At 50.6% G+C, this 15,135-nt stretch overlaps 1 protein-coding gene across 1 annotated transcript in view; it reads left to right on the top strand.

Moving 5' to 3' along the window:
• Nucleotides 1-15,135, top strand: part of HSPA12A (heat shock protein family A (Hsp70) member 12A) — a 136,149-nt gene that overhangs the window by 97,178 nt on the left and 23,836 nt on the right. Inside the window, exons 3-5 of the mRNA XM_054581230.1 lie at nt 8,888-8,973; nt 10,452-10,579; nt 13,090-13,276. Coding sequence (XP_054437205.1) covers nt 8,888-8,973; nt 10,452-10,579; nt 13,090-13,276 — 401 coding nt within the window. The remainder of the gene's footprint in view (nt 1-8,887; nt 8,974-10,451; nt 10,580-13,089; nt 13,277-15,135) is intronic.

The following is a 15,135-nucleotide window of genomic DNA, read 5'->3' as shown; positions in this document are numbered from 1 at the left end:
AGACCCTGTCCTTGTCTCTTTTTGATGAGAAAAAAAATGTTTCAGCACTCGGCACTTGCTCAGGACCCGTTGCACTTTGCTAGAACTTGTATGAGTCACGATGCGGCCCCACAAGAGGAAATGCTTCCGCACTCGTGGCTTGCTCAGTTCTGGTGGGTTTTGGGGATCATCGTGAGTTCCAGAACGAATTGATGTTGTTGAGTACTGAGGTAGCGCTGTATTGTCTTGCCCTCCTGAAGCTAGGGAGACAGACATGAGCGAGCACATTGGAAGAGCAGCTCTTTTCCTGTGGAAAATTTAAAACATACAAAAGTAGGGCAAATAAAGTATTGAGCCCCCATGAATCTCTCCCCAGTTTCAGTCATTATCAATTTGTGGCCCATCTTGTTTAATCTCTGCCCCTCCCCTCTCATATTATTTTGATGCAAATCCCAGACATCATGTTGTTTCTTTTTTTAAAACAATATATTTATTGTATTTTTTATTACCATTTCATCCCCTTACATGCCCCTCCCTGCCTCCACTCCCCGACAATCACCACACTGTTGTCCGTGCCATGAACCTTTTTCCTTTTTGCTCAGTCTCTCCCCCCTTCCCCACCCCTCCTTAGCTGCCATCCTGCTCTCCATCTATGAGTCTGTCTCTATTTTGCTTGTTCATTCATTTTGTTCATTAGATTCCACATACAAGTGAATTCATATGGTATTTGTCTTTCTCTGCCTAGCTTATTTCACCTAGCATAATGTTCTCTAGGTCCATCCATACTGTCACAAAGGGTAAAACGTTCTTATTTTTTTACAGCTGAGTAGTATTCCATTGTGTAAATGTCCCATAGTTGTTTTACACACTCATCTACTGATGGACACTTGAGGTGCTTCCGTATCTTGGCAATTATAAATAACGTTGCAGTGAACATAGGAGTTCTTATGTTCTTTTGAATTAATGTTTTGGGTTCTTTCAATGTATTCCTGGAAGTGGGATCAAAAGGCAGATTCGTTTTTAATTTTTTGAGATCCCTCCACACTGCTTTCCACAGTGGCTGCACCAGCCTGCAGTCCCACCAACAGTGCACTAGGGTTCCCTTTTCTCCACAGCCTCGCCCGCACTTGTTTGTTGATTTATTAATGATACCATTCTGACAGGTGTGAGATGATATCTCATCGTGGTTTTAATTTGCATTTCTTTGGCGATTGGTAACATTGAGCATCTTTTCATATATCTATTGGTCATCTGTATGTCCTCTTTGGAGAAGTGTCTGTTCAGTTTAATTGCCCATTTTTTAATAGGGTTGTTTGTTTTTTTGGTGTTGAGTTTTGTATGTTTTTTATGAATTTTGGATATAAACCCCTTATCAGATCATATTGTTTCATCTGTAAATATTTCAGAATGTATCTCTAAAGGATGACTCTTAAAAATTACATAACTACACCATTAACAGTAATTCCTTAATATTATAAAATCTGGTCAGTGTTTATATTCCCAGTTGTCTCATAAATGTTGTGAATTTTTCTCTTCATTTGAATCATGATTTATTAAAGATCCATGCATTGCAATGACTGCAGCTGCTGCGTGCTTTAAGCTATGACCCTCTGTCTCAGGCCCATCAAAGTGGCTTAGGAGCTCATTAGCCAATGCAAATTTTCCACTCTCCCAGAAACTTTGGAGTAGAAACTTTGGGGTAGGGCCAGCAATCTGATTTTAAAAAGTTCTCTGGGTGATTCTGATGCACATTAAAGTTTGAGAACCTTTAATCCCTGTGTCTTCTGTGTGTGTGTGTGTGTGTGTGTGTGTGTGTGTGTATTTTTGTAACTTTTTAATTGGAGAAATCTGGATGTTGTCCTTAGTGTTGCTTTCAGGCTGGGTTTTGCCAGTTGATCCCCCTGCAGATGAGCAAGTCCCTCTCTCCTCTGTTCCAGGGAAGCAGGCAAGGCTCTCCTTCCTCCAGAGAGGGCTGAGTTTTGGAGGTGGGGGTTCCTGGAGGATGAGGCAGAGGTCGGGTTACCTCCAGCCAGGGGGCAGTGTGAAGGCCTGGAGGCTGGGTCAAGTACAGGTGTTCCAGGGCCTGTGAAAGGGTGTGGTATGGCCAGGGCTGGGGGGCAGCAGAGAGAGGTGAGGCTGCAGAGGGAGGTGCACGGGACTCCTAAGGGCCTGGGTCCCAGCAGTGTGCTGGGCTTCCTCCTGTGGGGGACGGGGATCAAAGGCCCTAGCATGGTTAGTAATTTGAGCAGCCTTCGGTTCCACGGGATGGCTCTGACTGCCCAGGAGCATGGCTTGGAGTGGGGCCGGGAGCCCGAGAGAGGCTGTGCATGATGAGTCCAGGCAAAGGGTCCGCAGGATCTGGGCCAAGGTCGTGATGCTGAGCTTGCAGAGGATGCGCGGAGTATGAGAGAGGCTACGAATCTCTTTGAGGAGTAACAGGACTTGGGAATGCAATGAGAAGGGGTCGGGGGAGGGAGGAATCAAGAAAATATCCTGTCTGGGAGCCTTGGTGGTTGCCCTGACCAAACGTGGTTACAAAGAGCAAGGAAGGCTTCTGAGGACAGAGGCAACCCTGGGTGATTTGAGAGCTGATCCCACGTTGTTGGAAGGAACTCAGCACATGTATTGCTGATATGCCAACTCATTATGAATGTGCTGCCTCAGTTGGGAAAGACCTCAGAGCCTTCCAAGTCTGTGGATAATTACTGAGACCACTTGGGGGCACATAAAAACATCTGCCCGCTTATCCACCCATCCATTCATCTACTCACATACCCATCTACCCGCCCCCCACCCATCTATTTATGCATGCATGCATCCATCCACCCTTCCATATGTCCATCCATCCACCCAGCATTTACTGAGTGCCTGGGACATGTCAGGAGCTGAGGAATCAGAGATGAAGTAAGACACAACCCTGCCCATATGAGCCCAGTGTCCACCGAGGAGAAGCCAGGTGTACAGAACTGTCATAAAGCTGTACGTGGGGTGAGCTGGTGAAGCTCCTCCAAATGCCGGGTGCACATGGGCAGGGCTTCCCGTTTGCTGAATATAATTCATGAAGATTAGTAGGAAGACCTATAGAAACCATTTTCTCGCCTCTCCCAACAGCTGCCTGGACACACATGGACATGGGAACCTGTGGTTAAGACATTGTGAAAGGCCCTACTCACCATCTAGGATGGTAGGGGCTTGGGGATCTCACTGTCTCCGGGGAACCCCAGTGGCCCCAGTTCTCTCTCACTGGGGCATCTCATCTCCTAAACCATCTGGGGAGGGTGGTACATGGAAGATGCTTTCCAGTGTCAGGATGGGCCAGGCGCAGCCCGCCGCTTCGGGCCTGTGGCTGGTGCTGGGTTTCAGCCCCTGCAAATGCTCATTTCCATAATTATTAGTTGGCTTTTGGAGAGCAGCTGTTTCACACTCAGCATTCTTTGTAGCCAGGAGGGTCTCCCAGTTCATGCAATAAAATTTCCATTTACTCTCAACCACGGTGGTTAAAAAAAAAATCCATAAATTATTTACCGAAATGGAAGTTCAGCTTACGGTAATAATGCATTAGTTCAGCTAGCCATGGAGCCTGTTATAGGGCAATAAAATTTTTTTATTTCCCTTTTTAAAAGATATTTGCCAGTAACCTACACATGACCTTGAGCTGATCAATTTTCAGAAATGACACTGTAGGGAGGGCATGTCAGGAGAGTGAAATGGAGAGGTTTTTTCATTAGCCTGATTTTAGGCAATGTCAGCAAATACTGATCATCTCAGAGCCAGACGGAGAAAAGAAGTGGAAATATATTTTGCACTTCTTAAAGCATAAGGGCCAGACATTAGAAATCCTTTTGAAATTGGGCATTTATTTGGTAGACACATGTATCTGAAAGTTAGCAAGAGGCCCATTGGGAAAAGCTGCGGAGCCACCATTGTTGAGACCACCTGTCATTTCGCATGAGCCTGCGGCCTTGTAGAATAAAGGCAGGCCAGGGATTCTGTCTCCATCCTTAAAAATGTTATATTTACGGACCAAGATTGATTTTATGTATCCCAGAAAGTCTGCGATTCTGCTCAAGGCCATTTGCTGACTAATGTCTCCAGCAGAGAAGAACAACACGCAAGTTCCTGAATTATGGCTGTCTTTCACCTACTCTTATCAAGACTATTTTTTATTTGAAGAACAGTTGCTTTGATTAAAGCCAGTAGAGCCTGGAGCGAATAAAATGTGTCCGAGTTTTACATGTCTCACATTTTATAGCAGGAGCCCAGCTGAAATCTGCCTTTTAATTCTTATACCACAGAGGCAAGTGATGGGTATTAACCGAACAAGTTAAATTAGTTTCTCCTCAACTACCTGGTTTGGGGTTCTAAAAAAAAAAGTCCTGTAGCAACAGACTCAATCGAATCATATTTGTGCTTACTTATATCCTCTACTGTGCTGCATAAATATTTTCTTTTATTTATATACCCACTTTGCTGCAAAAATTATTTTAAAAATGATGTATGTGGAGGGAGTGGGTGGGTCCCAGGTTAAAAGTCAACCTAGAAAGAGCCAAATCAACTCATTTTCATATACACTAAACTAAAAAAGATGGCATGGTAAATATATAAGACAGAAGTGATATTAAATTAGCTAAAATGAATAACAAAAGAGGCCTGGCAAATATTTTCTGTTGGTTTATCAGAAAGCTTCAGGGTCTCTTTTTTCTCCATGTAACCATGGTTGTTTGCATTCTTGAAATGGTCAGTGGTTTTCCAATTTTTTGATGTGAAATCATCAAACCCTTCTATGTTACTGCATTTCAGGGTAACTTAGTACTTGAAAGGTGAGATGCTTTGAGAGTCTGTTTAATCTCGTTGGAACAGTAGAGTAGGTATTTCTTTAAACTCCCAGATTTCTTTGGCCTTGCCCTCACCTGCACTTCCCGGTAAAGCATTTTTCTGTTATTTCTCGTTTTCCAGTCTCCTTTCCCCACCTCCACAGGCAGGTCTCAGTTTCTTTCTGTCAGCTTCCCTTTTGTCCTCCAAACCTGGGCTCTAAAAATCTTCATTCTTGTCAGGCTTTTATTTTTGCCTTTCTCTTCCCTTCCCAGTGTGCCCAAGTCACCCCCTGAGTACTGCCCTGGCGTATCACATGGGTGGGAGCCGTCGCGGGGCGGATGTTATTGTACTGGCTTTATAGAGAGGCATGCACAGGGCCACAGCTGATGACAGGGTTTCTTACAGTGGATAACGGCCTCTGTGTAATTGGTAGCCAGGACACACAACATGTACTTTGTACATATAAGTGCTTCCTGTCTCAACTCTCTCCTGTTGTCTATTAGCACAGATCTGTCCAATATTCTTAGATCAATATATAATATTCCATGGACCCCATTGTGTTAATTTCTAATCACTTACTTATTGAATGGAAGCTCTCAAGCTTGGTTGGGGTATTAGCACACCAGAAACTTTCCTTACCTCTCAGGGGCTAAAGTAGGCTTTTCCATATTCTTTTTTCCAAGCATTATAGAGCACCACTTGACAACCTAAATAGTTCAATGAAGAAATATTAGCTTGAGAATGAAATTGTCACTATAGGCTTTGTATATTCCTATGATGGATTGATATACATTAAGTGGTAAATTATCTTTGATTTGGGATATATAGAGCTATAGATGTGGGTGTACATGACATTCATGTATCTCTAAAAATGTTACTCTATACCTTCTTTGCAGATCGGTTTTAAATCATTGCACAGCATGGCTGCATTTTAATTTCTGATGGAAGAAGCCCATGAAGTTCAGTTGCCTCTAGGCCTGGTTGAGTGATCAGCAAGTCAAATGATTTACTTTGTACTGAACTGGGGCTGGGGGGAGGGAAACCCAGGGAGAACCCAAAAGATCCTTGGTCCTTGCCCTCACATATCCTGGAGGCCTCTGGGGACCCAAGGTATGCGTGGCCCAGCGCATGCTGTTTTGCAAGTCAGTGGGCCGTGCTCTGAAAAGGGCTGAGTGATAGGATAATTAGAACCAAGCAGACAGCGGGGTGGATGGCTTGTCTGCAGATAATAGCTTGTTTGCTAATTGCCAACACCAGATTTTCTGGGCAATTAGACATTTGGTTTCTTCCAGGGCCTTCTGTGCAAATGTGGACACATGGCCGGAGGCCTTCCAGGTAGCAGGTGGAGAGAGGGTGGCTCCCAGGGCGGGACGGCATCTCTCTGGGGGCTGCCCAAGGGCCCACGGGCGGGGCAGACTTCTCGCCCACAGGTGGAAAGGACCCTCTGGCTGGGCCCCCTAGTGGAGAGGCTGAATCCCACCCCACCCCACCCCGCCGCCCCGCTTTTATGGAAGTGGGTGTCCTTGTGCTAGACTAGCAAAGAAGGGGGAGGTAGCAGGCTGGTGGTCCAGGAGCTCCCCTTTCAAGAGCAGAGAGCTTTGGGTGCTTCCCCTCTCAGATATGCAATTTGATTTTTATTAATAAAACGTATTTGTTGTGGTAAAGTAAAAAAAAATACATAATATGTACAATTTGCCATTTTAAGTGTATAAATCAGTGGAATAAATTATAGTCAGTATTGTGCAACCATTACCACTATTTCCAAAACTCTTTTATTGCCCCAAACAGAAACTTTGCACACCTCGCTCCTCCCTCCCCCCAGCCCTTCGTAACCTCTAATCTACTTTCTGTCTCTAGGAATTTGCCTATAATAGATATTTCATATAAGCAGAATTATGTAGTATTCGTCCTTTTGTGTCGAGTTGTTTCAGTTAGCATAATGTGTTCTAGATTCATCCATGTTGTGACATATATGAGAATTTTATTTCTTTTTATAGCTGAACAATATTTTGTTCTATGAATATACTACATTTTGTTTACCCATTCATCTATGATGGGTACTTGGATTTTTTCTACTTTTTGGTTACTGTGAATGACATTCACATACAAGTATCTGTGTGAATCCTCTTTTCTGTTCTTTTCTTTTTTTAAGATTTTATTTATTTATTTTTAGAGAGAGGGGAAGGGAAGGAGAAAAGAAGGGAGAGAAACATCAGTGTGCAAGAGATACACCCATCACAGTTGCCTCCACATGCCCCCAACTGGGGACCTGGCCTGCAACCCAGGTACATGCCCTGACCGGGAATTGATCCAGTGACCCCTTGGTTCCCAGGCCAGTGCTCAGTTCACTGAGCCACGCCAGCCGGGCCTGAGTCCCCATTTTCAGTTCTTTTGGGTAGAGACCTAGGGGTGGAATTGCTGGGTCATACAGTAATTCTGTGTGTGACTTTCTGAGGAACCACTAAGCCCTTCCCCAGTGGCTGTGCCGTGTTGCATTCCCCACCAGATACATGCAAGGGTTCCAATTTGTCCACTTCCAACCTTCGTCATTTCTTTTCCTTTTTTATTATAGCCATCCTAGTGGGTGTAAAGCAGTATCTCATTGTGGTTTCGATTTGCATTTCCCTAATGACTACTGATGTTCATCGTCTTTTCACGTGCTTATCTTCTTCGGAGAAATGTCTATTTTAAAGTCCTTTGCCCAGCAAGTTGATTTTTTGCCTCTGCGCATTTCTCCCCGAGGTTGGAATGGAGCCTCATCGGGAGGGCACCATACGCCTGCAGAGAGGGGAGGGGGCCGTGCAGATCTGAAGCTTCACATTCACTCTCTCATGAGTCATCTCCTTCCCTCAGTCCATTGAGCACCCACTGTCATGATGCTGTCTGAGTTTGTACCAAGCAGGAAAAAAGAATCAGTAAGCGAAGGGGATTAGCCCAGGTGATGGGCGGCAGATGCAGAGGGGGCCACGCCCTGTCTCCTCGAGAAGCGGACCTTTCTCAGATACCTCACACTCTCTGGGTGTCCTTGACCACGAGTTTTGTTTCAGCAAATTACCCATTTTTTCCCTCCCTGCCTGCTAGGTTATGTACTGAATGGAGCAGTATTTGCAGAGCGCCCGGACGGTGCCTGGCATTTGTAGGGGCCCCGGGTCGGGCATCTTCTCCGCAGTGGGAGACCGCAGTTCCCGACCTGCTGCCCTGCAGGCCCTGCCAGGCCTGGGCAGTGGGCAGGCACAGCCGCGTGGAGCCTCCAGCACGGACCAGGGACAGTGCGACTTCTCCTTGGGTGCTCACTCCTGGGGGAGAGCTGCTGGGCTGTGTCAGGGTTTCAGAACAAATGTCCGTGCCTGAACGACAGCAGGAACAGCGGGCGGGCGGCACAGTGATGTTCATGCCACTTAGCTGTTGGCCCTTCTCTGGTTTGATCTTGAATCTGTTGAGGGACCCCATCTTTGGGGTCCAGAAAGGCTAGTCTACTGTCTTTGTGCTGTGGGTCTTCTTACAGTATCACTGGAGAGAGATGAGATCTCTTCCTGGCGGGGCCTCATGCCAGAGAGAGGGAGGACGCGGTGCCTCCGCTAGGCAAGGACATTCCTGCTGGAAGGTGCACTCATGTCCTATGTTCTCATGATAGGGGTTGTTAATTTTGGGGGGTGGAGTCCCACAATCCTCTGGGAACCTGAGGGCTGTGGCTACTCTTCCAAGAAAATGAACATAAAAGTTTGCACATCCTCTCCAGGGGTTGTGGTGCCTCTGATCCATGATGGAGGCTGGGTTAAGAGCGGGCAGGAGCCAGAAGGAGAGGCGATTTGGGGATCGGGCAGCATTTCTGCCAAGCGGGAGTTGGGTGGCACAGAGTGAGAGGTCTGCTGGTCGCTGGGAGGGAAAAAAATGTCTTCGATCACGTTTTCAATACTAAACGCAAGGGGGTGCCGACAGCCTCCCTTTGTCACTGGGGTCAGCTTTGCCTGCCATCTCAGCCGGCTTTGCAGAGGCAACCATGCCCGTAGGGGCAAAGCTTCCCAGCCCTCGCTCCCGCTCCGGGCGAGCCCCTACCTCCTCTAAGGAGCACACCTTGTCTTTCTTTTTCCAGAAACGGCCCCCACGTCTGCATATTCATCTCCAGCCCGGAGTCTTGGGGACACAGGAATCACGCCTCTGTCCCCTTCCCATATCGTGGTAAGAGATGTGTACCTATGTGTGCTGATATCCTTGGCTTTCTGGGTCTCTTCTCATGAGGCTACTGAGCCGCCCCTCATGTTCATGGGCGGAGACACAATGGTCCTGGCACCAGCCTTGTGAGCCGCCCCCAGTCCCTTTTCCACTGGGGGCCTGGAGTGGCTGGTGCTTCTGGGGCCATTGGCCCGGGTGAGCCGCAGGAGCAGGCGAGGGGAGCAGCCTTTGAAGATGCGGGGCTTGCAGAGTGCGAGACACCTCCTTGGGAGGAAGCGGCCACATCTGGTTGGCGAGTCAGTGAGAGCCACGTCCGAAAGCCTGCGGCCGTGTGATCACTTCTGAGACAGCCGGCCCGGGAGAGGGGGCCTGTGCAGGCTTGCAGTGGGGGGGCGGGTGGGGGGAGCTGGGGACTGGGCTGTGGCTCCCACCCTACCCTGTCCTGAACGGGTGGGTGCTATGGGCGGCCATGCAAGGGACTCACATGTAGCCAACCAGAGAAACGTACCAGAAGGAAAGAGCGGCTTCGTACCGCTGCTCAGATCCAAAGAGCCCCTCTGAGAAGGATGTGGAAGCCACCCCTAGGGAGGGGCACCAGCTCATCCTGGTTTTCCCAGACCTGTCTGGTTTGGCATGGAACGTCTTGCATCTTCAGTCCTGGGGAGACTGAGAGGCTTGGTCTCCTACGGCCAGGCCCAGTGCACCCTGAACATTCTGTCAGAGCTTCTGGGTCACCTTGGGTGTATGGCAATGGGGGGCACAGTGAGGCGAGGCCAGGATGGGGGAGGCTCTCACCGCCCACCCTGGCTCTAGCCAGTACACTCGAAATCCAAAATTGATTGCTTTGATCATTTTTAGTTCTATAACTGTTAAAACAAAAAGTCTATAAAGTGCTTTTAAAAAACAGGTTGGAAACCTTGGAATGGTCTTACCCACATGCTTGACAGATGAAGAACGGCTCAGGGTCCTGATGGGACAGGACTCACCAGAGTCGTGTGTGGTTACGACGGGGCCAGCCAGGGTCCCTGGTCGGTGGAGCCCTACTCCCAGGCAGAAACCACCCGAGCTGGCGGAGCGGTCACCTGGGAGGTGCCCAGGGCACAGCCAGTCAAGCCCTCCAGCCAGTGGCAGGACGTCTGCATGGGAACTTGGCGGGGACAGTGGGAGGGAGATCACGTCACTCAGGGAACCCCCGGGCTCCCGGCCCTGACAGTGGAGTTTCTGTCACGGCCGCGCTCACGCACGGTTGACAGCGGAAGTGGTGGCAAGCTACAGGCAGGTGCGCTTGCCCAGTGGGCCTGGCCCTTCCCCGAGGGGCGCCTCCCAGCGCTGAGGCCGACCAGCCTTCTCCCCAGGGCTTGAGCCAGAATGCGGGCTGTCCTCTGCGGCGGGTGTACCGCTGGGTCGGGGGGACCGCCTGGGGTGTCGTCCTGAAGGCCAGGTGTGGGCCCCCACCCACCCGATCTTGCTCGTTGTATCTGCAGAACGATGCCGACTCGAATGTCTCGGAGCAGCAGACGTTTCTCGTGGTGGTGGCCATTGACTTTGGGACCACATCTAGCGGCTACGCCTACAGCTTCACCAAGGAGCCAGAGTGCATCCATGTGATGAGGCGAGTGCTAAGGATGGCGAGGGGCCTGTGCTGGCGCCAGCCGCTGCACCTAGGAGACTTGGGGGGCCGGGGGAGGGGAGAGGGATTCGTTCAACAGCCAGGTGAACGGTACTTAGTAGGCAGGTCCCGGATTCTGGCCCAACTCAGCCCAGACTCACCGTGCCCCTTGGGGCTAGCCACTTTGGATCTTTGGCCTCCAAATTCATGGTCTCTAGAAGTGTTGGTTTCATTCTGACGTAGTGGGCCTGGGGAGGAGCATGCGTGGCATGTCTGAAACCTGCCCCGGGTGAGTTCAGCGTGCAGCCCGGACGAGAGGCGCCCCCCTGCAGGGTGTCAGTGAGGGACCCTTACTGTGTGACCTTGGACAATTGCTAACCCTTCTAAACCTCAGTTTCCTCATCTGTAAAATGGGGACAATGCCAACACTGGCCTTGCAGGGTGCACATGCAGAGCGCAAACAAAATGAGATTTCCTGTCAAGTGCTCAGCATGGAGTAGATATAAGCCGGGACGGTGCCAGTTCTTCCACGTGAAGAAAAGTCATGGGACGGCAGTGACCAGAGCAGAGAGCATCATGCCTGAGAAAGAGCCGGTGAACCTGGCAGGTCCCCCCGAGGTAGCCCTGGGTCTCCTGAGGTGCGCTTTGTGCTAGGGACGCTCCCTGCCGGCACCCCGTGCACACGGCAGCCCAGCAAGCGCTCACAGCCACCCTGTGCGCACGTGACCCGCGGTCTGTGAAGACTCTGGTCTGCCCAGCACCAGCGCCGGCTCCCCGCGCTGGCCGTGGCTTTCCTGCAGGGTCTCTGGCCCCTCCAAGCTTTGGGAGCCACAGATTTATCACCCCAGGTTTCCAAATCTAAGAATGGCTCTGAAGATACATTGTGATCGGCAATTCCTTTAACTGGTAATTACGCAGTTGAGTTATCACTCCCAGGATAAGATGTTAGGCATTTTTAAAAAGTGCTGTTTAAAGCACAAGTCATCATAAAACTAATCCCCACCCAATCTTGGTCGAGGCCCTGCCTTTCCCCCAGAAAACCAGACGCGACTCACCTGAGGTCCGCATGCGAAGAGGCTCGAGACCCGGGGTGTCGTCTCCTCAGGAAATGCGGAAAGGCTGGGTCTAGTAGATGCCCCGAGACAGCACAGCCTTCCTGGGCTGAACCAGGAAGCGGCCTCCAGCTGCGCCGATGTCCTGAGGGTCTGTCTGCCCTGTCACCCGTGGAGACGGAGCCCTGGGCGGAAAAGAGCACGCTGTTATTAAAAGCTAGAGTCAGTTTTTATCAGGGTCTCCGTAGTCATTTTAAAAAATGTTATTTCCAAGAGATAGTCATGCAAGGAACATTGCGGCGCGGGGCGGGGTGGGGAGGAAAGCGCAGAAGTAACTTTGAACTTGCTTGGCAGGGACCCTCACAAAACACCGGCAGCGTTCAGGGCCTCGGAGACGTCATCTCAATTGTAGAGATTTTGGAAGGAGGTTCTACCTGGATTTTACTTCTGTCAGAACACATGAACATAACCATGGTACACACCGACAAAGTTATAAATGAGAACGTTTATTTCTTTGTATTTTAATAGGAACAAAGGAATACAAAATTGAAGGGAAAAACACAGGAGGTCATTACTCACATACATCAGCGTTAGCCGTGCTGGACAGTGCATTTGTGAAGGGCTGTGTCAGGGTCCCCTGGCCCGGTTGCCCGGTGTCTGCCCGGGATGGGATGTTTCAGCGGGGTCACTGCGGGACTTAGCGCCCTGGGTTGAAGCCTGCACCTGATGGAACTTGACTGGGAAACCGGCCAAGGATGATTCTAGACCCTTCCGGGCAGCAGATCCAGGTGGAGGCTGGCTCTCCGCCGGGACAGTGATGGCCAGGGCTCCTGGTTTCTGCAAAGGGCACGTTCTCCTCTGGGCGCGCCAGCGTGCAGCCTCGGGGATACCCTGGCTCCAGCTCACTGCTGGGTCCATCCGGCCTGCTTCCCCCTCTGGACAGTTCGCTCCCCGCCCCCACTTCCTTGGCTTTCTGCCCTTGTTCGGGCTCTCTCACCTCTGCCCCCAGATGAGGCCTGAGCCGCCGCCTCAGCATCCTAGCTTCCCATCCCCTCCCTGTAGTCTGGCTTGCTCTGGTCAGTAGCAGCTCTGATTTATCCTGCCCCTGCTCTAAAGCCTGTAGTGGCTCCCCATTACTCCCTGAGTAAATCCCTCACTCCACAGGGTCCCTTCAGCCCAGTTCCCACCACCTTCCCAAACTCGTTTCTCACACACAGGCTTCTCGTTTGCAACTCTCGTTCTTTAACCCGCATGCTCATGCCCCGTGCGCGCCCACCTCCGAGCCGCCTGTGGTGCCCTTGCCCCTTCAAACCAGTTGTCTGTCACCCCCTCAAGCCTCTGCTGAGCCCTGCTCTCTTCCCCCTGCCCCACCAGCTGGCACCTCTGCCTTCTCCGACCCTGGGGCATTTTCCTGGAATTTCCAAGGAAGCTGCTATAACCTCTGCCTTCCCTTGGTGACAGGCGATGGGAAGGAGGTGACCCTGGGGTGTCCAACCAGAAGACCCCGACCACCATCTTGCTGACTCCCGAGAGGAAGTTCCACAGCTTCGGGTACGCCGCCAGGGACTTTTACCACGACCTGGATCCCAACGAGGCCAAGCAGTGGCTGTACCTGGAGAGGTTCAAGATGAAGCTGCATACCACTGGGGTACGTGGGCCTCTCCCCGTCCCACAGGGCCTCTGCATTGGAGAGCCAGGGTCCCTCCAGTCTTGGGAGAGGGGGTCTTTCCAACCTAGGGACCCTCGGGTTTCTCCCAAGCAGAAATTCATGTCCATTTAGCTGAGTTTAGAAATAACCCGGAGCACCCAACACTTCCGTGGACAACACAGCCCCTTCTGATGTACACCTGGGCAGGGGGATGTTCAGCGTATTTAATGACTTGTTTGCCTTGGAAACTGACCAGTCACCGTGGATGCTGGCTGGAGCATAGGCCTGGGACCTGTGGATCCCGTGCCAGGAGACCCCCTTCAGTTGCTGGACTAGTGGGAGATCAGGGAACCCTGAAGGAGCGACCAGAGGATGGGGGCATTTGGGGGGATAAGGGCAGTGGCCGCTAACGAACCAGTTCGGAAGTGATGACTGGCCCATGAAGCCCCTGCTTGGGGCAGGGGGAAGCCCTGGAAATCAAGTGCAATAGTTGGAGGCCCTACTTCCCCAACAGATCTGCTCCCAACACGCCCGAGCTCTGTGAGATGGCGGGGGCAGCTAGGGCTTCTCCTTCAAGCATCTCAGAAACTTTCCTGAATTTTCAGTACTTAGAGATTCAGGGTGGTGATGGTGATTAAGACGGAGACTCTCACCAGCCACTTACTTAATCCAAGTCCCTCACCTCTCCGTGCTTTGTTTTATCTTGTCTGTGAAATGGAGATACTGACAGCGCCTTCTTCATGGGGGTTTTGTAAGGACAGAAGGAATCAGAATGCACGGAGCTCTAGAACCCCGTTACTACTTCCTAAGCTCTGGTCGATTGCTAGCTCCTGTTACCATTGCTTTCATGTGTCAACGTTATGTGTGCGCAGACAACAAAACAAAGGTTAGTGGGAAACCCAGCAACCAGCACCCTACTTTCCAGGGTCCCTGTGCTCGTGGCGTGGTTGTCTCTCTGTGAAGCAGACTGGCTTCTGCTAGAAAGGCACCCTTCACATTTCACCCGATGGGACTTAGTGCTGAATTTCAGCTTGCGCCGGTGGATGCACAGGAATTTTTTCCATTTGAATTTTTAAAATTCCAAGCCTGCGGCTTCCTGGTGCTCAGCCATGTTTCTGAGCCTGGGAGCTGCCGCCTTAAAGCTGGGGTGTCTTTGCTCAGCATCAGGGGTAGGAAGTGGCTGGCTGGGAGGAGGGATCTTGTGCAGATCAGTCAGGATGACTGACAGACCTCAGAGGGCTGCTTTAGCGGCTTGACACCCCTTCACACTTCAAAGACAAAGCCTAATAACCCAGCCGGGACCAATCTGGAGGCCTTACTGATTTTTTTTCCTTGGCGGTAATGAGCCTGTTGGCTCTGGAATGCTTGGGGGCTTTCCCTGCCCACCCCCACTCCGCGGGGATGTTTCTTGTCATTTTTCACTGGCCTCGGCCCGTGCAGCATTTCACAGAGCATCCTCTGCCCAAGGACTGCACTCGGGCTCTGGCGGAGGAAGCGGGCAGTGATGCTGGTCTCCCAGCCGATCAGGCAGCAAAAACCTTAAAATAGGAGCTCTTCTATTTTGGTGACTTGGCTGGCAGCTCACTGGGGGAACGAAAGCTTCCTGTCTGTTCGACACCATGCATGTTAGTGAATTGGCGTGATTATGTAGGCCCCCGTTGGGGGGCTCCTGAAGGTGACCCTGTGTGACCATGAGGAGAAATAGTATGTAAATTGCACTGGCAGTGGTTTCTGCTGCTTTTTTCAGTTTCTGGACTCTGTCACTGCCCTGAAACCTCACTCCCAGAGGATGCAGGCGAGAGAGAGAGAGAGAGAGAGAGAGAGAGAGAGAGAGAGAAGGAAGGAAGGAAGGAGAAGTG

This window comes from Pteronotus mesoamericanus, unplaced genomic scaffold, assembly GCF_021234165.1.
Source record: "Pteronotus mesoamericanus isolate MK-2021 breed Mesoamerican mustached bat unplaced genomic scaffold, CSHL_Meso_final contig_657, whole genome shotgun sequence".
NCBI lineage: Eukaryota > Metazoa > Chordata > Mammalia > Chiroptera > Mormoopidae > Pteronotus > Pteronotus mesoamericanus.
This window is presented reverse-complemented; position numbering and strand designations above follow the sequence as displayed.